At 35.5% G+C, this 25,578-nt stretch overlaps 1 protein-coding gene across 4 annotated transcripts in view; it reads right to left on the bottom strand.

The window, feature by feature from the left end:
* The window catches only part of dyl (transmembrane protein dusky-like), a 30,102-nt gene that overhangs the window by 1,962 nt on the left and 2,562 nt on the right, over positions 1-25,578 (bottom strand). The window contains exons 1-5 of one of the 4 annotated variants that reach the window (XM_076539592.1): positions 18,083-18,390; positions 15,940-16,024; positions 1,332-2,113; positions 820-1,137; positions 272-596 (exon numbers count right to left, since the gene is read on the bottom strand). In XM_076539592.1, coding sequence (XP_076395707.1) covers positions 272-596; positions 820-1,137; positions 1,332-2,113; positions 15,940-16,008 — 1,494 coding nt within the window. In that variant the 5' untranslated portion in view covers positions 16,009-16,024; positions 18,083-18,390. Of the gene's footprint in view, positions 1-271; positions 597-819; positions 1,138-1,331; positions 2,114-15,939; positions 16,025-18,082; positions 18,391-25,578 lie in introns of those variants that run through there. The other 3 variants (XM_076539599.1, XM_076539596.1, XM_076539604.1) reach the window with 3 other exon arrangements.

Genomic DNA, 25,578 nt, shown 5'->3' with positions numbered 1-25,578 from the left:
TATGATGGACATTTGAAGACCATCTTCTAGCACATTGAAAATGAAAGTCATATGAGAATGTTGACTTTATCAAACAAGTGAAAAAGTATAAAGCAATTAAGTTATAACTTGACTAGTGAAATAGTAGTATAGTACTAGTATACTTCACAGTATCAACCAATTCCTCAACTAAAATATACATGAAGCAAGGAATAAGTTTTCCGTTTGATCATAGCCATCTCGTCAATATCCAAGATTCTTGTGGCGTGCGAACAGTGAGTTATGTACTTACGGAATCATCGTCTTCCAGCAATTCGTGGTCGTCCGACCTTCGCCTTCTGGCACCCCTAAGCTCGGCTGGAAAACCTTCAACCGACCTCGGCCGACCTCCGAGGGTGGCTAGGTTACCCTCGAGCTCCTCGGACCCGGCGGTTCCCTTTCTCTTCACGGTCTGGTAGGCCGCTGCTGGGTGACCAGGAAGTGGAGGTGGAGGAAGGTGAATGTTATCCTGCGGACTCTGTGGCGAGCTGCTGGCCGTCGCGTCACCCGGCGTCGAACTCGGCGAGGAGGATGAGGTTTGCGCTTGTGGTGCTGGGACTACGTCCGCATTTGGCTCGCTGTTTGGAAAGAAACAGATTTCGGTCACTGAAGTCAACTTGTATAATTAACTCCTTCGATGGTCAATGTGAATTAAACTTGGAGTAATTCGTCAACTTGCATTGGCAATATGACATCAATTGAAGAGACATTTTCAAACTCTATCACAATTTCAAACTCTGTCATAATTTCACTCCTAACTTCGCAATTAATATATTCATCAGAAACTTCAAACTATCTCACCTGTAAGCCCCAGCAGGTCCACTGGGATGTCGAGGATCAGCAAAACCAGGAGGTATACCGTATTCAGGTACTGGTGGTGCTCCATATTCCGCACCAAGGTTCTGGTGCACTGGTGTACCGTACTCCTGAGTTAGACCAGCAGCGGGTGCACCGTACTCCAGCCCAGGATGTCCACATTTTGGCTCGGGACAATTGTAGCGACACACTTGTATGACACATTGGAAGTGGACGTTCATGCTGTCAGGGAACTTGAAGGCCTGGAAGTAGGCGAAGCTGACTACTGACGCGCTCGGTCCGAAGTTCTTTATCTTCTGGAACCTGAAAACAAATACAAAATTCAAGTTTCTGTTGGATATATGACTGTCAAATTTCTGAACATTGACTAAATGATCAAAAACAACATTAATCACAAAGACTCCACATATGAATCCTCAGGACTCAGCACCAAGTGCAATAAATAATAAATTAAGAATAAATTGCAAAGTATGATGCATAAAAGATAAAATACTCACCTGGACATAATCTTGGGCCTCACAACGCAGCCATACTGATCGACCAGTTGAATAGGAGCCCTCTTTCCATCATGAGCAACGCAGTTCCTCACCAACATATCGAACTTGTTCTCATCGTCCTTAATAGCCAGCACCATGGTCATGGTCTGTCCAATTTTGACTATACCCGACACCTCGCTGGCCCAAGGTCCTTTGCCCACTTGTATCTGCATCCAGCACTGCAGATTGTCTCCCAGGAAGTTAGCAGTGACCGCATGCAACATGTCCACCTGGAACGGTCTGAAGGTGACGGCCTTCTCGTAGAAGTCGTACCAGGTGCACCGTAATTTCCTAGCCTGATCCCACACTTCCTGCACGTATGGGTCATACTGAACGATTATGGTGTTTTCCACGTAGCTACCGGACGGCGTGGGTGCACCATACGCCGCCACGTTGTGGTTAGCGGAGGAACTCATGCCGCAAGAGTTCAGGAAGATCTCGAAGGTCGCGCTCAGGTGACCCGTGCCGGGCTTCAAGTGAACGCAGTGAGGGTCCGAGTAGAAACCTTTGCTGAATATCATTCCGTAGAACGGCCTGTCGAACTCGATGTTCACTCGCATGTGCGTTTTTTCGCATTGAACTTGCAGGTGCTTTATCTGGGGAGTGTCGGGAGACGCCAGGGGCCAATTCTCTTCGGCCCCGTGGGTTGCTGGAGGGCCATATTGTGCCGGTGGCCCGTAAACCGACCTGTGTTCCAGTGGTAACGCGCTGCTGTCGACCAGTGGAGCTTCGCATTTTACCCTCTGCAAATAAATTAATTTATGAGTTTGCTTAAATATCAGATTGGTGGATTCGATCTATTGGCTAGATAGATCTATTGACTAATCTATTAACTTGATGCTGATTTATGACTACAATCATTCTTTGAATAGCACAGATGGAACTTGAAAAATTTGACAAACTAGGGATTGGAAAATTTAAGAGTCTTCAAGTGTACCTATGTCATCTAAAGAAGATGCGATGTTGAAATCAAAGGAAACATAAAGGGACGGAATGTGACAACTGACTGCCCTTTTCAAGGCCCTGCACGTATACGGAAGGGCAATTCAACCGGTCGTAACCTTGTAATTCATAACGGCGAGTTAACCGAAAAAATATAAGCACGGAAAAGGGGGAACCACTTTGTCGCTTGTATTCTTTTCCTCTTCTTCTTCTACTTTTTCCTCCCTTTTCTGTTATTTTATTTTTACGACGTCTACAAACGGCGTTGAAGCGCCGCTCTTTCTGGAATTACAATGAATGACAATGAGCTCGACGAGCACCTCGTTCGGTCGAAACGAAGGAACGAGTTGCATTAGGAATTCCACGAACGTCAGTTGCCGTTGCAACCTTTCACGGAATGCCAATCGAATGCGGGTTACGGTGCTCGAGATTCCATGGAATTGTGTTGTGGATTGTCGAACCGATCCGACCTTGAGTATTATCAATCTACTATGGAGATGCCTTTGTGTTCCCTTCGATCGATTTGAATTACCTTCGAGGAGGGGTACATTAATCGGTTTGATTACATCGAAATTGAAGTTTCTTGAAATTGTACTATTTTTCTCTTAATTCGGAATGACACAATTTATCCTTTTCTTTCAGGTATAACATTTAGGCAAACTTAATATCATCAAATAATAAAATATGTAAAAAATCTCAACCTTGTTATTTACAATTAAGATTGAAAATCCTAACCTCAACTTAAACTTGAACCAATCCTAACCTTATCAAATAATAACTTATATAAAAAATCCTAAACTTGTCTTTTACAATTTAGATTTAAAATCCTTACCTGAACTTAAACTTATGTCAATCCTAACCTCGTGAAACAATAAATTATATAAAAAATCCTAACCTTGCCGTTTGTAATGTAGACTTAAAATCCTAACCTAATCTCAACTTATGTCAATCCTAACTTAACCTCAACTTATGTTAATCCTAACCTCATGAAACAATAAATTATATAAAAAATCCTAACTTTGCCGTTTATAATGTAAACTTAAAATCCTAACCTAACCTCAGCTTATGTCAATCCTAACCTCATCAAACAACAAATTATATGTCTAAAAAGTCCTAACCTCGTCATTTAGAATTTGCATTAAACACCTTCCTCAAACGTTCTACGTTTCACAAATTTCCTTGCGACCAATAATTAATTACCGTAAAAGGAAAATTAAAAAGCGCCCGGTGATCAAAGGGTGTTTAATCTAACAGCTATATGAACTTTTGTAGACGAGAACGCTTTGTTCAGGAAAAAAGAATGATAAAAAAGCATCACGTATAGGCGAAGGTAACTGTACAGTCAGGTTTTTCAAATTACAGGAGTTCCTGTTACCAAAGAGTTACGAAATTGAAGTGTCTTTTTTCCGACGCGTACCTCATGGCGTCTCGTTGCGATGCATCGTAAAACTGTACGTATAGCGTGCACCATAGAACCACGAATTATGTGGTAACACCTTAAACGATTTACAATCTGAAGTATAATATATTCTATTATAATATATTTCTTTTCCTGATTTTTATATTTTTTATGTATCACAAGTTCATGAAAGTTAATTTCTTTTATTTTTTTTTTCTAGGTAGTGGTTTATAGTTTAGAGCTTATATTCTCTGTTATATTTTATTATATATTAACTAGACTTACTCTTATAATATTAAATAGACTCTTAATGTTATTTTAAGACAATATTTCATTTATTTCGTTGTAATCAAAGGGTTAAAAAATATCTGCCATATATTGCATTTTACATATTTGATATATTCAATACATGTACAAAGTGCATGGTATTTATACATGTTCCATTTAAAAGAAATCATACAAAGTTATCTCTCAATCTCTATAATTACAAAAAAACTGTTTCCAAAAATATTTGAAAAAATATTTCAAAAAATGTTTTAAAAAATGTTTCAAAAAATGTTTACGTCTCAAAAGAAACATCTAACCTAGAGACATCTAGTCTACCTTGTCCATCTAGTCAACAGATCCAAATAACCTTAACCATGCTCTAACAATAAAATTGGCTCCACGATCAACAGGAAATGAGTAGTTCGTGCCTGACCGATAGGCAGGTCGACGGTACGCATATCTGTCCGCTTTCTTGTTCCACTTGCACCTGCACCAGATCTGCTCCAAGGACTTTATGGATAGAAAAGTATCGCGGAACCGGTCGATGCGTGAAACGAAATCGCGCAACAGCCTTCATTGTGGATGAAACCGAACCGTGACTTGCCTACACTCTTGTTCCAGAAATTTCGAAAATTATCCCAGAAAATACTGCTTCATCTCGTTACTATGTTTACCAACCGTTTAGGGTCATTTACTGTCGTCAAGGGTATAAATTTTCACAACTTCTGAATAATGGATTTAATAGACTTTACATAGCACAGTAAAGATTTTTCATTTTAGATTAAATTGTTTATAAGTACTTATGTGTAATTTACTTTCACTGATTTTATGTTTGTGGAAAAAAACAAAAGGTTTAGACTTGAAACTTATGTTGCTAGTAATAGTGATGGTAATTTGATTTAACTTGAAGTTGGGGAGTCAATGTGCACCGAACCGACTATGCGAAAAGGTACACATATTTCAAAGCCTACGATCAAACTATGTCAATAGCTAATACAGACATCGCTAATAAAACCTTAACGAATAATTTCACTATTCGACTGCAATCCTTGTTACAATTTTTATTTCTTAAAAATATGCACTCTTGCAAAAAACTTTTAATAAACTTGCAGTACTTTTTACCCCAACTTACTCGGTCTTCCAAAATTACTTACGCAAATTATTTTACAAATAAAAATACAAAAATGTCCAAAAGAAAGATATGCTACCTCCCTAAATACTTCCCTAATAATAAACGATTCCCAATATAATTATAAAACGAGTAAAAACTCATTAAAGTCTATAAGGTCTACGAAAGGTTTAACGGTAAATTTCTTCACAGAATATCCGTAAGTCACTTTCGATATTTCCTCACGTTTCGATACGTTTCGCTGAATGGAAGAAGCCAGGAGGGTCCGCAAAGGAAGCATGGTAGCCATAGAAAGGTCGAGACTGATTTCACTTTTTCCATTGTCATCTAGCGAGAAGCCACGTTTTGTTCGGACAGCACACTTTCGCTGTATACCAAGGACAAAACGTGCTTGTTAATTGGCTGAACAATCGATTCAGTCGGCGTTCTAGCTTTAATTAGAACGGTCCACTTTGCAATGTCCAACGTGACACGTGGTAACAGTAGTCTGCTCGACAATGAAATACGAGGGTCGTTCTCGTCAACATTGTAATTCGATCTTTTGACAGACGCAGGGACTGAAGCATCGCGAGATTGTAAATGATATTTATTTTTTCGAGGTAACGAGGCGATCTCTTCGCTAGTATCCAGGGATTATAGTTGTTCAGCGTGAAATTACATGTTACTGGAGATTATAGACCATTGATCGTGCCCGCTAGGGGACAGTATGGTCCTGCAAATGGCGGAGTAATTTATCGATTTCGAACACGGAGTAATTTGTTTTTGGTTTTTGAATTTTTGTGGTGTTGTCAGATTTCTTGACTTCTAAATTATGAAGTTATTTAGTCATTATATTATGTGTAATATATTATTTTATACATGATTATTGTGTTACTGTTATAATACCAAATTAGCAAGTTACCAAATGATTAAACCGCTGAAGTCTTGTTATGTTACTAAATTAGCAAGTTACAAAATGACGAAGTCACTGAATCATTACATTTTATATTATCAAATTAGCAAGTTACAAAATGACCAAATTACTGAACTACCAAATTGTATTATCAAATCAGCACCTAACCAAAGTACCAAACTTAGCAACTTGACAACTTGAGATTTGTAAACTAAAAATTTCTTAATCTGAAAATTTTGAACCTGAGAAAGTTGCAAGCTTGAAAGTCGATGAATCAAAAATTTCTCTCTCATTACCCCGAAATTTTTTGCACTAACTGTTCCTAACCTAACCTTACATTTATCACTCGCTAAAGCAGAATCTGACTTTGATCCAAAAGATCCAGATAGAAAAGTCCAGCATCCAGCAAAGAAACAGCATCTCTTATCTAACATTTCCCCATCAGAAAGAAAAGAAAAAAAAAGCGAAGAATGGATAGCGAGAAGAATCGTTTGTCGAAAAATAGAAGGCACGAAGCTGAAGTGGCCGAGTTTCACCCGTTTAGAAAGCAACACGATTCTGCGGGTCCACGTGCTTTCGACAGACGCTATCGAAAATAAGATAGCTGACTTTTACGAAGAGAAACCACGACGTCGTAATACCGATAGTCTCCTTCTCTGTATATGGCGGTGAAAAAGTAGGCCGGGTCAGTCAGTTCGAACGACGCGACACGGTACCAACATGTCACTTACATGTGTTTCGAAAACCCGGGGATTGTGGGCAATACCCACAGGAAATTAGAGCCGGAGGAGAAAATTAATTCATTACGACAATTTGGAAATAGGTACTTTCTAATAGTAATTGCGGTTGAATTAGTGCAACGTCTTCGAATTTTATGAATGGATGATATATGGATGATGAGTTAGCTTCATCCTCTGAGGGATGTCTTTGTGGACGAATAGTAAGGTTTATTAATAACTTTTTTTTAGCGAAATATTTTTACTGAATTTTTGCTGAATTTTTACTGAATTTTTACTGAATTTTTATTGAATTTTGTACTGAAATATTTTTACTGAATTTTCTACTGAAATATTTTGACTGAATTTTTACTGAAATATTTTTATTGAATTTTTACTAAATTTTGGCTGAAATATTTTGATTGAATTGCTACTGAATTTTTACTGAATTTTGTACTGAAATATTTTTACTGAATTTTCTACTGAAATATTTTGACTGAATTTTTACTGAATTTTTGCTGAAATATTTTGATTAAATTGCTACTGAATTTTTACTGAATTTTCTACTGACATGTTTTTACTGAATTTTTATTGAATTTTGTACTGAAATATTTTTACTGAATTTTTACTGAAATATTTTTACTAAATTTCTACTGAAATATTTCAAGATTTCAGATACTTGTTTTAGAGACATAGGATTTGAGATAATACAGTAGGTACTTTTACAGATTTAAATACTTTCAATTTTAAATATTAGAGATTTCAGAACAACTTCATAACGAATATTCTCGTTAGAGTATCCAATGAGTTAGGTTAGGTTAGGTTAAGTTTAGCTAAATATCCAAGTAAGTACTTCAAGTAAGTCTAACTATTACCTAAGCGTGAAAGAAGTTAAAATATTTTTATGTAAATAAAGATTCAAGAAATCGGTAGTTCGTCAACCGTGGCTACAGGAAGAGGAGGCGATCCAATTACGAGACGATTAGAAGGAAGTCGCGTAGCCCTAACCGTGAGAATCAGGCTGAGAATCATTGTGCGCTCTTTTATTGAAGAAAACCCGCAGGGTGGGATTTTAATTGAAAAAGATCACCGCTTTCATGTACTGCTATGCGAAACGCCTGTCCTTCGTTACCTACTTTATCTCTGTGAACTATTTTAAAATAAACTTCAATCACTTAAGTCACTTTCCTGTGAATAAACTGTAATCACTTAAATCGCTCTTTTAAAGAATTCAATTACTTAAATTAATTTTCTGTGTACTTCGTTAAATCTTTTCTGAGAAACTTTGGTCACTTGAATCGCTTTTGTGTAAACTTCAAGAAATTGCTGTGTACATTTTTATTTGCTAGGTGCATTTTTATTTATTCTTTTAGGATGAATCTTTTCAATGAATCTTGTAACATCGTATAAATGTCGTTACAGTTAAGATACAATTACCTAACAATTGCTTCTAACGAAACAATTGTCAAGTCTAATTGTTGTGATGCACTGCAAGAATTAGAGGAATGATCTCGAATTACGAGAAACAGGTTAAGGAAATAAATGCAGTGGTTTCCCGCAAGATTGCGCGTTTCGCACCGCAACAACGCGGCTGTTTCTTGTTCAGGGAAATTTATCAATGGCGGTTAGATCATACCTAAAAGACTACTATGACACTTTACAAACTACTATAAATCATATGGTTTTCACTATTCTTTTATTACAAAAATTCTCTACATTCACTTTTACTCAACACTTCACTGTATATTCCACAAAATAAATTTTTATTTATTTACCTATGTTCGACCAAATTTTGTCTCACGTACAAAGTATTATTCATGGTAGTTTAAAATATTTATTGATTGAATAAAATGTTAAGAAAATGAGGTTAGTTAGCTGACTGTGTAACTTCAAGAAAAGTTAGGTTATGTATTAATATTAATGCAGTGCAAAGTTTAGATTAAAGAATGAGATTATTTTGAGAAATAATAGAAATTTGATTTAGTCAGAATTGTTCAGCTTCGAACACAAAATTTCTATTTTATCTCGTCTGGTGCCATGAGTTACCGACACGGAATGCAATTAAACGCATTAGAACCTAAGATGAATGCCACTTTGGTGAACCGCGACCACTAATTTCCAGAAACCAGCTTCTGCGATACATATATTAATGAGATTGGTTAGTTTCGTAATCCACGTAATCGGATAATTTATACGAAACACGGAATAACAAACATCTTAATGAAGAAGATGGTAAATTGAAAATGTCTCTGCAAGGTTTTCTGAAAACGTTTATAATATATGAAGATCAAGATGGCGGAAGATACATGAGACTCATTATGAATCTTGCACAAAATTTGTATTGCATTGAATTATTAAATAATTTTATTACCTGAATACTATTTATAGAAATGAAAAAGTAGTCAAAATAAAAAAAAAACTAGTAAAGCTAATAAATAAACCTTTTTAGTTTATAAATAAATAAATGGTATTTTTTGACAAATAAATTTAGACTTAAAATAAAGTTTAGGGAAAGGTGATTATTTACAAAGATTTACAAAATAATTTCCAGTAAAAAATATTATGAATTTTATACATTGTTATAAATTTTAGAAAAATGTCCTTTTTATTAATACTGTGAATCATTTTTAATCATTAGATCATTTAAAAATTTGTAAATGAATAAAAATTTAAACAGTTCCTTAACAAAGATGCTATTTTGAAAATTTAACAAAAATACAATTATAAAATTAATTACAAAAGTAATGAAGTATTACTTTTATAATAAAATAGAAGTCCAAATTTCATTCAAAAATAAAATAAAAGTTGAATATCATTTCAACTAGACATTTAACACAATCTGTCTAGTATAATCCAATTACTGTCTGCCCACCCTGTATGTGTACAACGCAGCGCGCTTTAAAACATCGCGAAATATGTAGAATACTGTTTCACGTACCGGAATAATGTTTTAAACTTTGTTATGAAAAAGGCGTGAACATTATGGATTCACGGAGGTAATAAAATTACGAAGCAGACGCACAAAAAGTAGAGAATATTCGTTAGCGCGAATTTCATGTACCTACACTTTATAAGCCGTGAATAAAACAACTTTCTATAAATACACGCTGTTGTAAACTTTTTTTTAAGTGTAATTTTACTCGAGACATTTTTTGAGATAAATATAATATACATACATAAACTTAAATTTAATAAAAAAATTGTTCGTTTATTTTATGTAAAATTATTTATTATCGTCGTTGTCTTTTATGTATGCAAGAATAAATTTAGAATAGATAAACAATTTTTTATGTACAAAATTATAAGCTTAAAATATTTTAATAATTATTGAACATAATTATAAATTGATGATATTTTAATAATTATTAATAAGTGTTTATATGAATTTATAATATTTAAACAATTATTACTAAACATAATTGTAAATATAAAATACTGTAACAATTATTTATGTACATAATTATAAATCATAATATTTTAACAATTGTATATGTACATAATTATAAATCATAATATTTAAACAATTATTTATGTACACAATTGAAAGTTTTAATACTTGAACAATCATCTAGAAGCATAATTTATGTACAAATTTATAAATTCAGAATGCTGCAACAATAAACAAAATTGAAACCGTATAACAATAAACAATACTTCAATAAAAGAAAAGTCGGTCAAGAACGGAATTTTTCTACTCAGGATTCCAATATCTTTCAATCTGTTTCCTCCAAAAGATAATCAATAACCGATGCTAGGAACTATTTTAATCCAAGCCCGTCCCTATCAAAGTACAAGGAAACTTTCGAACTCCGTCAAACAATTTCTACCCGACCGAAAGAAGCAAACAGCAGTGAATTTGCAAGTATGCCTTCCAGGAAAATAATTAACTCGGTTGTTTTGCCAACGTAACGAAATCTCATTAGAGCGAAATAAATACGTTCTGTCTTATAGGTTCAAAGTAACCGGCCTCTGCGTTGGCGTTCTTGAACCACTTTTAATAAAGAAACCCGAAGCATCTTCTCGATAAGCAACACACCTTGTTGCTATCATAAACTTCTCTGGTTAATGCGGTACCATGCTGTCTCTATTCTTATAAATATTATAATCAGGGATAGGTTAGGTTATAGGTTAGGTATACAAGGGGTACAGGTTCATGTTTTCATGGATATTCGCGCGGGAAATTCAAATGAAGGTTAAATATAATGATTAGATTTTTGATATTTTGCAAAATCTTATAGGGGTGTTCTTTAAGAGTGCTGTTTAGGTTTCTTTAATTTTTTTGAGGTAAGGTTGGCTTACGAGTGGAACAAAATGTAGTTGAAATTCTTAAAATTCTTATAAATTCTTGAGAAGTGAAGTTTCATAAATTTTTAAGTTCTCAAGTTTTTTTTTCAGTCAAGTTTTTAATTTTCAAGAATTTAATAGTGTCAGAGTTTACTTTCAAAACCTCTAAATTAATAAATATTACATTTCTCAAATACCTAAATTTTCAAGTATGGAGTACAGTTAAGTGCCACACTCTTAAGTGCAGCACAGCTAAATGCAGTACCGTTAAATGCACTCCAACTAAGTGCAACACCGTTATATAACAAACTCCCATATTTGCATTCAAAATTATTCTCATCCACATTTTAATCAATACTATCATAAACTATCATAACAAAAAAAGCCCTATTAAACCCTAAATATATAAATTTATTATCGTCATACCATTATTGTCTAACCTCTAAAAAATCTACATAATTACCTTGTTAAACACTAAAAAACTAGTGTATTCATTAAAATCCAAAGAACCTCAACTCAAAGAAGAAAAGACACAATGCAAAGAAAATTAACACGACCCCTTTCGATTTTTTCCGCCTAACAAAGAGCTTATTATCTTTCGTCACACGAACAGGATACGCGGGATCGTTTCGCGTTAAAAGTCTTCCATAGAAGATCAGAAACGAAAGAAGGCAAGACGAGCCGAGCGGAGCCGAGCCGAGACGGGTCAAAACAGAACGGGACGAGACGTTTTCTCAGGAAAGAAAGCTGCCGATGGAAAAGAAGTCAATCCTGGGCTGGAACTCGACTAGAATCTGACCCGCTATATATCGTCTCAGCAGGAGACTACCGATAGAGAAAGAGAGTCAGACGAGAGAGCATGGGTGGGGAGCAGAGATCAAGAAAATGTGGCGAAGAACGAGAAAGGAAGAAAGAAGATCGTCTAGAGAGTATAGTCGAAAGAGGACATCGTGTCCGGCGCGATGACCTACTATCTTCGCTTCGCTTGTTCGGATCTTATAGTTAACAGTGGACACACCATAGTAACACTTGCTGCTAAGCCTTATACAGGGTATTTATAGTGTCGTATAACAGGTAGTCGAGACGATGATATCGATGCTGGATAAATTGACGAGACCTTGTTGGGATGGACATGTGGGGAACGAAGAATTTGATGAATATTTGCTGGTTGTGGATTTTAGAGGTTTGCATGGTTTTGAGTTTTAGAGTTTTGGAGTTTTAGGTCAAGGTGCAAAACAGTCAAATTTTCAAACTACCATATAACTTAGATTCCCTTGTTCATGGTCGAAAATTCCAAAGGTCAAAAGTTACAGTTTAAAAATTCCAGACTTTCAAATTTTTAAGCTTATAATTTCAAAATTCCAAATTATTATAATTTAAAAATTTCAAAATTATAAATTCATAAAATTTCAATGTTCTACAATTCCCAAGTTCCTGATGTTCCAAAATTATAATATTCAACAGTTCCAAGCTCCCAAAACTTCGAAGACCTAAGCTGGAAAAATTAAAAATCCCTAAATTCCAAATCTCAAAATCGCAAAATTCTAAAACCCAAAATTGTAAAATCTTAAAGTTCCAAATCTCGAAATCCTAAAACCCGAAACCCGAAACCCAAAACTCAAAACTCAAAATCCCAAAATCTCAAAATCCCAATATCCCAAAATTCTAAAAACCCAAAATTCCAAAATCCTAAAACCCCAAAATTCCAAAATTCCAAAATTCCAATATCTCAATATCCCAAAATCCCAAAACCCCAAAATCCCAAAACCCCCGAAATCCCAAAATTCCAAATCCCAATACCACCAAATCCCAAAACCCCCAAATCCCAAAATCCCCAAATCCCAAATCCCCCAAATCTCAAAACCCCCAAATCCCAAAACCCCCAAATATCAAAACCCCCAAATCTCAAAACCCCCAAATCCCAAAACCCCCAAATCCCAAAACCTCCAAATCCCAAAATTCCAAAATTCCAAATTCCACAAAAAATGCCACATAACTCCCCTCACAAACATTTTAACCACACGTCTTTTCCAACTAACCACCAAAAGAATTTCATAAATGCTCATATCGAAAATACACAGTAGATATTTAACGAGGCAAACGATATAACATCCTCGAAACGTATGATTGAACGTATAACGAGTTATCGAGCGAAACGTATTCAACGGTAAAACTCGCAGATTCCATAAAACGTTCGTCAAAACATTGTACACCTGTTATACCGCGTGATACCGCTTAACAAAAAAAATAGTATTAATTAAAGTTCAAAAAAGCGCTGCGAGTTCTCGAGCAAATTAATTGCGTTTATTCTGGTTTTTATAGTTACGAGAATATCGGAAAACTCATTGGCTCGTGAAGCGTAGAATTACCGTCTACAAACTGCGATACATTTACGTCTGCATCGTGTAAACACGATGCACCGACCACGTACGTATTTTCTTTTATTCCACTTTGTTACAGCAGACAGGCTGCTATCCGTGTAAACAAATTTTGCCGGGATAGCTAAAAATAAATACGTATCGTGTACGAAATATCGATTTGCATTGCGAGCACCGCTACGAATTAAACCGTAAAACCTTCAAGATTAACTCCTTTCGGAAATAAAATTTGTGATTCATGGTTGTGACTTTGTACGAAACGTTTATTTTAACCAACCAACTGTAAATCATAAGTTAGTTAATTCGTTCTTCTTTTAATAGGAATTTTATTCTGAGAACGTTGACCGTTTAGGTAGCCATTTTGATCAACATCTAACCTTCAAATTGGTGTGCTGTGGGTGCCATTTTGAGGTACTGTTATGTCATCAGAATATTTTATGAGAAAATCATATTTTATATTTGTTCAACTTAGATTTGGTGTAGTTTGAAATCAACCATTTTATGAGGACGCTAATAATATTATTAATGTAACAGTTTTTACAAAAAGTTCAAGCTTAAGACTAATATGTCAAAAGTGCCATTTTGTGAAATTTGTATATGATCACATCGTGTCAGACTCAGTATCCTTTGACGTACAATAATGTTATATATATAATTATTGTTTTAAAATATTAATTGTCATAGTGGTAGTCATATGTAGACATATGAAAATACATAGAGACTAATTATATAGAATATCATTCACTAATTGTCAAATATCAACGTTCATATTAGAACTTCCTCTTAGAACATCCACTCCTACCATAACTTCCTTAAACACCTCACAGCCCAAAAATTAAGCAACAACCAAAAAAGAACGAAAAACAAAAGAATTCAAAAGCACAGAAAATAAGTGAAACAAAGATCGCAAGAAGCGACAGAAATCGGTAAATTTCAATGAACGAAGAAGTGACACAGAAAGAGAAAAACAAAAAACCCGCCTGATTCGAGCACACACGCGCACGCGCACGCGCATGCGCGCACTTGTCGCAGGCTGTTCAGGGTGGTAACCGTTTCATTGAGGCTTTTACTTCGAAACGATCAGCGTCAGCAGACAATATGTAGCACAAGGAGGGCCCGTGGCTACGTTGATTCCTCTTAAGCATTAACGTCGTGTTGTTTCTCGGCCAGCACAACACGTGTGCCCCGAGAATAGCGGTCCAACCGACAAACGTTTAGGCATCAATGAAGCACGGCGTCGTTCGCTTTGTCCCCTCCCTCAAGTTGAAAGGACACTTCGCATTTTTTAACGGTTATGAAAATGCTTAACGGGACGATCGAACCTTTTCATCTTCAAAAATTTCAACGATGCGGAATGTCAGCTTGGAGATTTTTGGCGCCTTGGGCGGTTTTTAGATTGACGATTCTTCTTTGATTTTAGATGTCGATTTGTGGGACTGTTGGCTGATTATTATATTATTGAAGATGTTTATTGACAAGTTTTGGTATAATGATTTCACTGTAGGTGTTAAACGAACTAATCATTAGGTACTTCATAACAATTGATGTCATTAAACCTTCCATAATTGTAGTTGTTGGATTATAATCATAAATTCATCCACATCGAACCACCTCTGTAACAACTCCATAATAACTCTTCCTATTAATTGTCAACTCCTTTGGTCAATTAACGAATTAGTTACGAACTACCAATTAAGAACTACTCACAGCTGACAATACAATCCCGTCAGCCATCTTGAATATCAAACTCAAACCACAAGTCCGAAATAAAGTAAAGAGTGAACCAGCCATCTTGAACTAACCTTATTCAAATGAATTCAGTATCGCTAACCAAAAGTGGCCTAATGTGAATGCTATTTAAATGGGTCGTAAAAAGTATGTACGTACAACACTGCATAAATAGATTCACCTGTTTCACGCAATGCGGAATAACGGTCACCGTACGAGCCGTCTGTCACTTTAAGTGACCAGAACATTCGCTAAGTAAGTGGTGATCAACCATTCGTTTGACGGTAAATTGGAGCTTAGAAAATGATATACCGATCGAGAATTGATTATTTGATTGACTGTTAGATATACAAGAACGGAACAGCTGATTGTCAGAGCATACACCCGGTTAGAATATGGGGTAATTAGATGGTCGTCGTTCAAAAACGAAAGTGGATGTCCCGTTACGAAAATTTACACTTGTAATTATTTTTGACTTAAGTATACTTCGTTTCAGTGACACTTTGTGGGTAATTATGTCTTAAACGGGGTCATTCAATTTACTGTTTTTATATTTCTGTATTTGTTGCATATAAATTAATCTTTGTGATCCTCTATTAACGTGTGATTATTCGCACGACATGTCATTTTGTAGACATACTTCTTTTCAAAGTGATTTCTACAATATCTGTTATTATTATTTGTTAAAATGTCTTTCACAAAATGGAGGTGTTTTTAACTCTTACTAATGTTACCTCTCATCAAGTTCTGTTTTTAGAGTATGATATCTTTGGTAGCATTTCACTGGACAAATATAACTATATCAGACAGAAAGTAACTGGAAGTTTTACTCACAGCTAATAGCAAAGGCAGCAACAAGATTAAAGTTGTCTTCCGTATACTCCGCCGCGTCCTCTCCATCATGCGAGTGTCCTCTCTGCTACAAAAGAAAAAGGAAGCTAACTATCAATGTTTTCACACCTGATTCCATCAATCAATCCTTGATTGACCCCTTTGTTCACTTCAATCCATTACTACTCATTTTACATTGAACACGAATCTTTGGTTTCCCATTTGACGTCATATTTTCACGAACTTATACTTTCAATCAAAATAATTTTTAACAATTTACAACAAGTAAGCAATTTATACAATAATCCATATTAATTTATTTTCATGTCATGCAGCAATAATTTTGACTTAATAAAATATGAAAATATTTGGACAGCCATAATATTTTTTAGGTTATGATCATTTTAGATCCACAAATAAATTGTCAACTTCCAGTGTTACTATAAATGATATAAAATATAGAAAACATATTTAAAAAATCTTCAAGATTACAGTAATAGAAATATTAAGAAAACCTTCAAGATTATAGTAATTGCCTCAAAAATTATTTACGTAAAATGTTCCTCCTACAAACATAACCTAAAACCTAAAAATGAACAGTCTTCCATCAATTAAAAAACCTGTCATGCAATTTTAATTGTAGTTGACAAAATATTGGTAAACAGGAGATCGAAGGAGTCAAAGATCCACAAAACAAGATTCTTGTCATCCGAGCAGTGCATTTACTGTCTGAAGCAATAAACATCTAAACTGTACCTAGAAACTCGAACTTCTTAATTAAAAGCTGGTTGGATAGGACGTTGTTCAAAGAAAAAGTTCAACCCCTCCGTTTCCGGGAAATTCAATTCCAACGAGATTCAAAGTCCCTGGCAGAGGGCTTCATTTCTGTTGGAATTGGCCAGGAGATGAAGTTTCAAGGAAAGTGGAGGGGGAAGAAAAAAAAAAATTAAATTCCGTGGCCAGCGGAGAGACAAAAGGAAGATCTCGAACGCGTGGAACATCGGTGAAACTTGTACACTTTGAATTCGAAACGGACATCAAAGACGGGGAAACGGTATTAACTCTTAATCGCTGGAATAGTGCTCGAGAAAATCAAACTATACTGAATGGTCATTTTTTGGTTTGCACATGGCAAACTTTTGTATTTCACAGTTTCTACACTTTGGAGTTTTGTGATTCGTTTCTAAATTTTTAAAGTGTCAAAACCTGAAGTTTTCTTTGGGATTCTTGCACTGAATCACAAGGAAAGAAGAAGAAATTATCAGAGTCGAAAACTTCTGCACTAGCTTCTACACATTTAGTAGATGATCCACTATTTTTAGTATGAAGTGATCAATTATCGAGTGGTCAAGTATCAAGCGGTCAATGAACACGACTGGGACCTCATTGATTTAACTATCCAAAAAGAAGAAGAGTGAACTATCCAGCTGAAGGATTTTATCTATTCATTCTCCAAATCCACCAAATATATCTCAAAATCCACCAATCATCTTCAACTGATTCAGTATGATCAAATAACAGATAAGTGTCTTAACCTTCTAGTTACGTAGCCATCAGGTAATAGTAGCTGTCTGACTGAACAACTTAATTAGTTGAATCAACTAACCTAAAAAATAGCAACCAGACTGTACAGTTATTTTATTTTAAAGAAGAGTAATGCATATGAATGTTGAAGCAATCGTTTTAGTTTCACTAGGGTGTATGTCACACCACGTGACGTCCTCCATTTTAACACTCGTCTGATTAGGATAAATCCACATTAGGGAATACACAAATCTCCCAAATCCTCCAAATTCCCTAAATCTCCAAAATTACCCAAATCCTCCAAATTCCTTAAATTACGCAAATTCCCTAAATCCCCAAAATTACCCAAATCCTCCAAATTCCTTAAATCACCCAAATTCTCCAAATTCCCTAAATCCCCAAAATTCTCCAAATTCCCGAAATCCCCAAAATCCCCAAATTCCTAAATTCACACCAAACTTGTCCCCTTACGTACCAAGAATTTTTCTACACATATCAAACCTAATATGACATATCCCATATGGTGGATACAAAACCTACCCCACACCAAAATCACATACTACAATAAATTTCCCTAACCCCTCCAGATAATCATATAAAAAAATGAAGAAAAAAGAAGCACCTTCCTCTCGAATGCTTATCCACGTCTTCCAGAAGTGCACACACTGCTGTCCGAAAGATTTCCCTAGTACCTTTCGAAAACGTTCTAGCGAATGTTAGGACACCCCCCTTGCACACGAAACGATCCCGGGAACACGCGTATCGTCAGTTGTTCGTCATCGGGCCCGACAGCGTGACCGTTTTTCCCTGTTTCCCGGAAAAAAAGGAACTGTTTGCCTGTCTACCGCGACTCGACGGGCCCAACGGTGGCTACCTTGGCCGACGGGGACTGACTGTAGGTGCAAGCCAGGCTCGTCTCGGCCACGAGCCACGTCCCAGTGACCTACTCACGATCTCGATCGTCCCTGCTGTACACTCACCCCCCTCTTCAACTACTCTTTTCAACTCTTTCCGCCTTCTACGTAAAGTTGAGACTCAAACGGGCCTACCGTGCTTACTTGCGAGCTCGTTCCCCCCCACGATCGAACCGCCGTCAGATCGCCAGCCGTTCTCTGCCACCGTTTCCATTCCTTCTTTTTCGATTTGACTCTCTTCCTTCATCCAACAGCTGGAGCGAAAGATGTTGCTGACTGGACACAGGTGAAAGACTGTACACCCGAAGGAATCGTACGGACATTGCGACGAGATTCGATGGATGTTATGGGGATCTGGAGAATGATGGGTTTGGGGAATTATTGGTTAGGTTATTTGGTGTAGTTTGGGGGATGATGGTTTCTAGTCTTGAGGTTGGGGGATTTTTTGTTTTTTGATTTTGGAGTTTTGGAGATTTCGAGTTTTCAAATTTGCTAAGACTATTTTTACAAATACCCAAATTCCCAAATCCCCAAGTTCCCAAATCCCAAATTTCCCAAATACCAAATTTCCCAAATCCCAAATTTCCCAAATTCCAAATTTCCCAAATCCCAAATTCCCCAACCCCAAATTCCCCAAACCCCAATCCCCCAATCTCCCAAATCCCCAAATCCCCAAATCCCCAAATCCCCAAATCCCCAAATCCCCAAATCCCCAAATCCCCAATTCCCCAATTCCCCAAATCCCAAATTCCCCAAATCCTCAATTCCCTAAATCCCAAATTCCCCAAATCCCAAATTTCCCAAATCCCAAATTTCCCAAATCCCAAATTCCTCAAATCCCAAATTCCTCAAATCCCAAATTTCCCAAATCCCAAATTCCCCAAATTCCCCAAATCCCAAATTTCCCAAATCCCAAATTCCCCAAATCCCAAATTCCCCAAATCCCAAATTCCCCAAATCCCAAATTCCCCAAATCCCCAATTCCCCAAATCCCCAAATCCCCAAATTCCCAAATTCCCAAATTCCTCAAATCCCTTAAATTTCTCAAATTCCCTAAATCCTCAAAATTCCCCAAAATTCTCAAAAATTCCTAAGTTCCCCAAAATTGCTTGAAATCCCCCAAAATCCCCCAAATCCCCAAATTCCCAAATTTTACAAAAACAAAAATTTCGAATTAATTTGAAAAGATATAATGCATCATATCATAAAATTATCATAACACGAACATCTACATTATAAGACTATGATAGCGATAATAACATAGTACATACGTAACAATATTAACCTAACACAATGAGACATATATTACATTATCGTAACATTATGAAACATACATTATAACATTATCGTGGCATGTAACATTACCGTAGCATATAACATTCTACGTCCCATAATCATTAATAAAGTTTGCAGATAAGTAACGATAGCGTGCCACGCTCCATTTTATCAATTTGAAATTCCCGCGTCGAGCGAAGAAAGATGTCCCCAATAAAAAATGAATATAAAATATCGCCCTTAGCGTGCACCCGTACTTTCCTTTTCGCCTCTCGAAATCGCAATGCAAACCTGAATTTGCGTAACACCACGACCGATAAGAACGCGACTAGAAAAGCTAACCAGCGGTCTGACCCAGATTTCTCACCCGCATGCTGCTAACTCGTCCAACCGGAAGTGGTTTATACCACTCGTTATATGCAGGGATAACGCCGAACGGTAGATAATACGTGAAAGTGCGAGTGAACATTTCTCCTTCGTTGCCTTCCGTTTCTTTTTTGACATTTCTTTCGTGAAAAATCGTTGCCATTATTTCTTGTTCGTACTTATGTCGTACTTAACCTAAGAAACATCGAAAAATTCTTTTAAAAATTTGGGATTTCAAGATTCATTTGGAGAATTGAATCTTGGAGAAAATTTATAAATAGTTCTTTTGATTATGTCTAAAAATTACATAAGTTTGTATTGAGAATGAATGTTCTCTTAGAAAATTTATTAATTTGTTTTATGTTAGGTTAGGTTAGTCTTGTCTGTGATTAATTTTTACAGATGTACGATATTTATTTTTTCTTGAATAAATTTGTTATGAAGTAAAGGATGTTTGAAGAAGATAGCCATGTAGGTGTTTTATCAATATTACTGATGACAAAATGGCCGACTGCTACTGCAGTAAAATGTAATGTAGATTTTGAAATGTAAGAACACAATTTGTTGGTTAAAAACTCTTCTCAAACTAACAAGTGTGGTATGTCAATGTAATGTTCAAAATTTAAGAAAAATAACAAAATAATCAGTACAGTTTATAATACAAAATGGCTAACAAAAGCTCATAACTTAAAAAATCCCTCTAAATTTTGCTTTCGTGACACTAAATTCGTACATCAGCATTCACTTTTCCTCACACACACGTTGAACAAAGTTCTTAATTTCATTTGTACAGCGAATCTGTAAGAGTTCTCACGCGAGTGACCCAGTAAAGTACGAACAAAGAGCAATATCCCGTGTGAACGATTAACAAATCAGCAGTTAATTCGTTCGAAAGTTATCGTAAAGATATAAAACACCTTGGGAGGAAATTTCAAACTCGCCACTTGTTATGTGTAAAACAGCGTATCAAAATGAAATCGATAAAGGAACACATTTGTGGTAACAGATGCAGATCATAAATTGGATCCGGTAGAAAGGCGGGCTATTAGGAGAAAGCGGCCCCAAAAAATTAATCTTTCGTATTGGCGCCACACTCGGTGGCTCATCAAAAAATTCATGAACACATGGTATCCTAGAATTTTGTTCCGGATACCCAAATCTTTATCTAGTTAGTCATGTGCTCGAATCAAAAACAGGTCCATTCGTTTGACACGGGATCTTGTTGTGTAGCTTCGAAATTTACATATGTGGACACGTATTCGAAATCTTAACCTATTTTGCTCTGGCATTTTTGCCTAGTCAGCTTGTTTGAGCTACGAATGTGTGCTTCCAATTATATTGCGGACCCGTTAGAAAATGGAAATCGTTTACTCCTTTTTTAAATTATTTTATGCTGACAGATATGTGAAGATAGGTATTTTTTATGATGATGTGAGTCGCACGTGAATTGGCTGAATATTAATATTTTTTAATTGGCTAAGACATTGGCTATTTTTATTTTAGATTTGTATTAAGTAATGTATATTAAGTAATTTATATATTAATTTATATTAAGTAATATAAATCTAAGATGTATAATATGTACACTTAAGGTATACACATCAATGTACATATTAAGCAGCTTAGATGTAAAAGTTTTGAACAAATATTTTAAATATTCCTTTAAAAAAATATTTACGTATTACAAGATTATTCCTAAATGAACGTCCATTATCAGAATATTAAGAGAACACAAAATGTCTATGTTAACGATCAGTTTAGAAACCATAGTTCAAGGAAAAAGCATGTGAAATTTTCCACGAATGTCACCTAAAGCAAGCAGGAAGTTTAAGGAAGTTTCTTACGTTTTCAACAATTCCTATGACAATGGTATAAAAACATTTCCTGTAATTTTTCGTGTTGCGATTGAAACGAAGGTTAACAAAAAAAAACGATGAACGATTGTTGGACAAATATGCGAACGATCTGAGAATCGGTTAACAAAAAAGTTGGATGAAATCGCTCGCGGTTGAATACAATGAATCGGCATTTCTTCCACTCCAGGAATACATTTTCTCCAATTACCGTGGCAGTAATTCGCACACCTTTATCCGGAGAAATGGAGGATGAATGCGGTGCGTGTCGAGAACGTGTCGTTTTATATCTCACGTCCTAAATACGACGCGTAGACGCCGAGAAAAATGACACCCAATGGAATCGAGTTCACGAAAGGCAACCAACAAACTGTCGGCTTGAAATCGTTTCAAATCGACAGCCGTTAACGTTCGCTTCTTGGTGGGGGTGTAATTTATCACCAATTTTATCATACTAATATATAATATTAATAGTTAGGTTAGTTATAATAGTAGATCATTAAGCTCTGAGAATAATAACTTTATTAGACCGCGCAGCAAATGGCGGATTAGGGAGAACAAGATGGCCGACTTTGGTGACGTAAAATTGCGCTCATATCAGATTTTTGTTTGAAGTTTGAGGAAAATTTCGTTAATGTTTATGTTATAAAATCATTGCATGTCGATTGTAATAAGTGATAGACAATTTTGATATGTGTAGTGTTCACACAGAGAGTAATATGTGAAAGAAAATGGCTACCTCATTATGTTATGAATATGAATATGTTCAATACAAGATGGCTGCCGTTCAATTATAACAAATGTTCAGATATAATTATGGAAATATGGTAACCATCTTAACTTGACTCTTTAATGAATTTAAATACACCAGAAGCATAATTAACAATTCAACGAGTGACAGATACACAAGTGAGAACCAATAAACTTCAAAATGAATAAATGTAAAAATCAGTAAGTTCCTAATCCAAACGCAGTCTCATGTCCCAACATCAGCATGTCATATTTCTTCCGCAAACAGTAACCCAGCAAATTCATCTCGTAGAAATATTTATACGACTGCCAGTACGGTTTTCGCAAGAAGCCCGATCTAAAATAATCAAGGTCTGCGGACGGGTTCTCGCCCTGGGCGCTCAAGCGTTTCGTATACGTCACTGCGCTAAAGGAAACAAGAAGGTAGAGGAGTCCCAGTTTCCTCGTCACGGAAATCAGATATGGCGACGCGGCTTCCTCGAGTTATACCTTCCTCCGTTTTTTCTTCTCTCTCTCGTATCGTTGTTATTAGTATATGCAACGACCGGTGGTGCAACCCTTTGTCCAGACCGTGACAGGTGTGAGCACGTGACGTAACGGGGTACCGTTATACCGAGCACACCAGGTGAAACCCCATAAGCTAGCGGACACGGCGCGGAACCATGGACGGTGCGAAATTCTGTCCTCTGTTGTGAAAGTGACGAGGACGAAAGAATGTGAAGGTAAAAAAACAGAAATAAGATGGTCAGAGCATGCTAATGGTTACGTTGTTCCACTTATCGATGGAAAGTTAATGGCACTACGGCATTTCGGAAACCCCTGTGAAATCTACATTTCCAATATTTTCGCAATAATTTCAAGGTCTTTGGTTGTTCTTTTTTATGGGGTAACGTGGTAGATGTATGACTTCTTGGTTTAATTAAATTTGATCAGAGTTTTGCGTGGAACAGATGAACACGTGTGCAACTTCAGGGTCTTGATTTAATTAAGATGGGATTCATTTTGTATCAAACACTGGGAACAACACTAGTGTACATGTTTAACTTCAAGGTTATGTTTGAATGATTATTAAGTGATGTTTGATGAAACACATGTTGTGAGCAAAAGCTATGAACAACACTAGTGTACATGTTCTACTTAAAGGTCTTATTTTAATTATTATTAAATGGCATTTGTTAAAACAGATGTTCTAACCTAAAATTAAGAAGAATACTAGTGTATATGTTCAACTTCAAAGCCCAATTTTAATAATTATTAAACAATATCTGATGAAGCAGGTGTTTTGATCAAAGGTTAAGAGCAACACTAGTGTACATGTTCAATTTCAAGGCCCAGTTTTAATGATTATTAAACAATATCTGATAAAGCAGATGTTTTGATCAAAGGCTTAGAACAACACTAGTGTACATGTTCAACTTCAAGGTCCAAGTTTAATGATTATTAAACAATATCTTATAAAGCAGATGTTTTGATCAAAGGTTAAGAGCAACACTAGTGTACATGTTCAACTTCAAGGTCCTATTTTAGTGATCATTAAACAACATTTAATAAAAAAAAATGTTCTGATCAAAAGCTAAGAACAACACTAATGTACATGTTCATATTGGAAGTCCAATTTTAATGATCATTAAACAACATTTAATAAAAAAAATGTTCTAATCACAAGATAAGAACAACACTAATGTACATGTTCATCTTGGAAGTCTAATTTTAATGATCATTAAACAACATTTAATAAAAAAAATGTTCTAATCACAAGCTAAGAACAACACTAATGTACATGTTCATATTGGAAGTCTAATTTTAATGATCATTAAACAACATTTAATAAAAAAAATGTTCTGATCAAAAGTTAAGAACAACACTAATGTACATGTTCAACTTTGAGGTCCAATTTTAATGATCATTAAACAACATATAATAAAACAGATGTTCTGATCAAAAGCTAATAACAACACTAGTATACATGTTCAACTTTGAGGTCCAATTTTAATAATCATTAAACATTTGCACAACTAGTGCAGATGTTAAATTTGAAGGTTAGAATTTTCGTCAATTTAAAAAATCAGAATTAGTTAAAATTAGAAAAGCATTGAATATGACTAGAAACTTATGATTATGTTGGAAATAATTTTTCTCGTCACGGTTTTTCCTCCTTCACAGTTTCCTGTTAATACGAGGCAGAAAGCGGGAAATTAAGGCGACGTCGGCCCTGCAGAAAATTGATCTCGCATGGACACGAGCGGTTGCTCAGAAACTTTCACGAATATTCGTCTCGCTTGTTAAAGGGACGAACCTCGATCCTCGAGAAAATGCTTTCGATGGTATTTCTGCTGATTCCAGGAAATTATCCGACGACATCCTAACCTAACCGCCACGGAATGATTACACAGCGGTACCAACGTTACTCCTTTGGTTTTGAACGGAGACTGATGAGATTGTTGAGAGATTAATTAAAATACCTCGTTATTAATTAAAGCACATAGACGGTGTTGATGAAACAGCCAAAATGATGTATAAGCTTGCTCTGTACATACCTATACAAAATGAAATCTTCAAGTTAAACGTCTTTTAAATTCTCTTTATTAAAAATAAATCAAATATGTACTCTCATAACACAATATTATAAATTAAATAAAAAAAAAAAATATTATTAAAGAAACAAAAAAAAGATTTTTAGAAACAAAATCTTTAAAAAAATAAAGAGAAAAGATTTTTAGAAAATCATCTAAAACAGCATCAATTTATAAAACATGTAAAAGTATTTTGAAATAAAAAAGAGACAGACAAAAATTTATTGCAAAAAAAACTGAATGTCAAAAATAAAATACCCAGAACTTAAACAATACCTGCTATTTTAACTAAAATTAAAAATATCTATAAAATATTTTTAAAGACTTGCTCCAAAAAAACTTGTTCTAAAAAACTTGCTCTGCAAAAACTTGCACAAAAAAAAAGGA

The sequence above is a fragment of the Megachile rotundata genome, chromosome 2 (genome assembly GCF_050947335.1).
Source record: "Megachile rotundata isolate GNS110a chromosome 2, iyMegRotu1, whole genome shotgun sequence".
Lineage (NCBI taxonomy): Eukaryota > Metazoa > Arthropoda > Insecta > Hymenoptera > Megachilidae > Megachile > Megachile rotundata.
The sequence above is the reverse complement of the archived record's forward strand: the minus strand, read 5'-3'. Positions and strand labels throughout refer to the sequence as shown.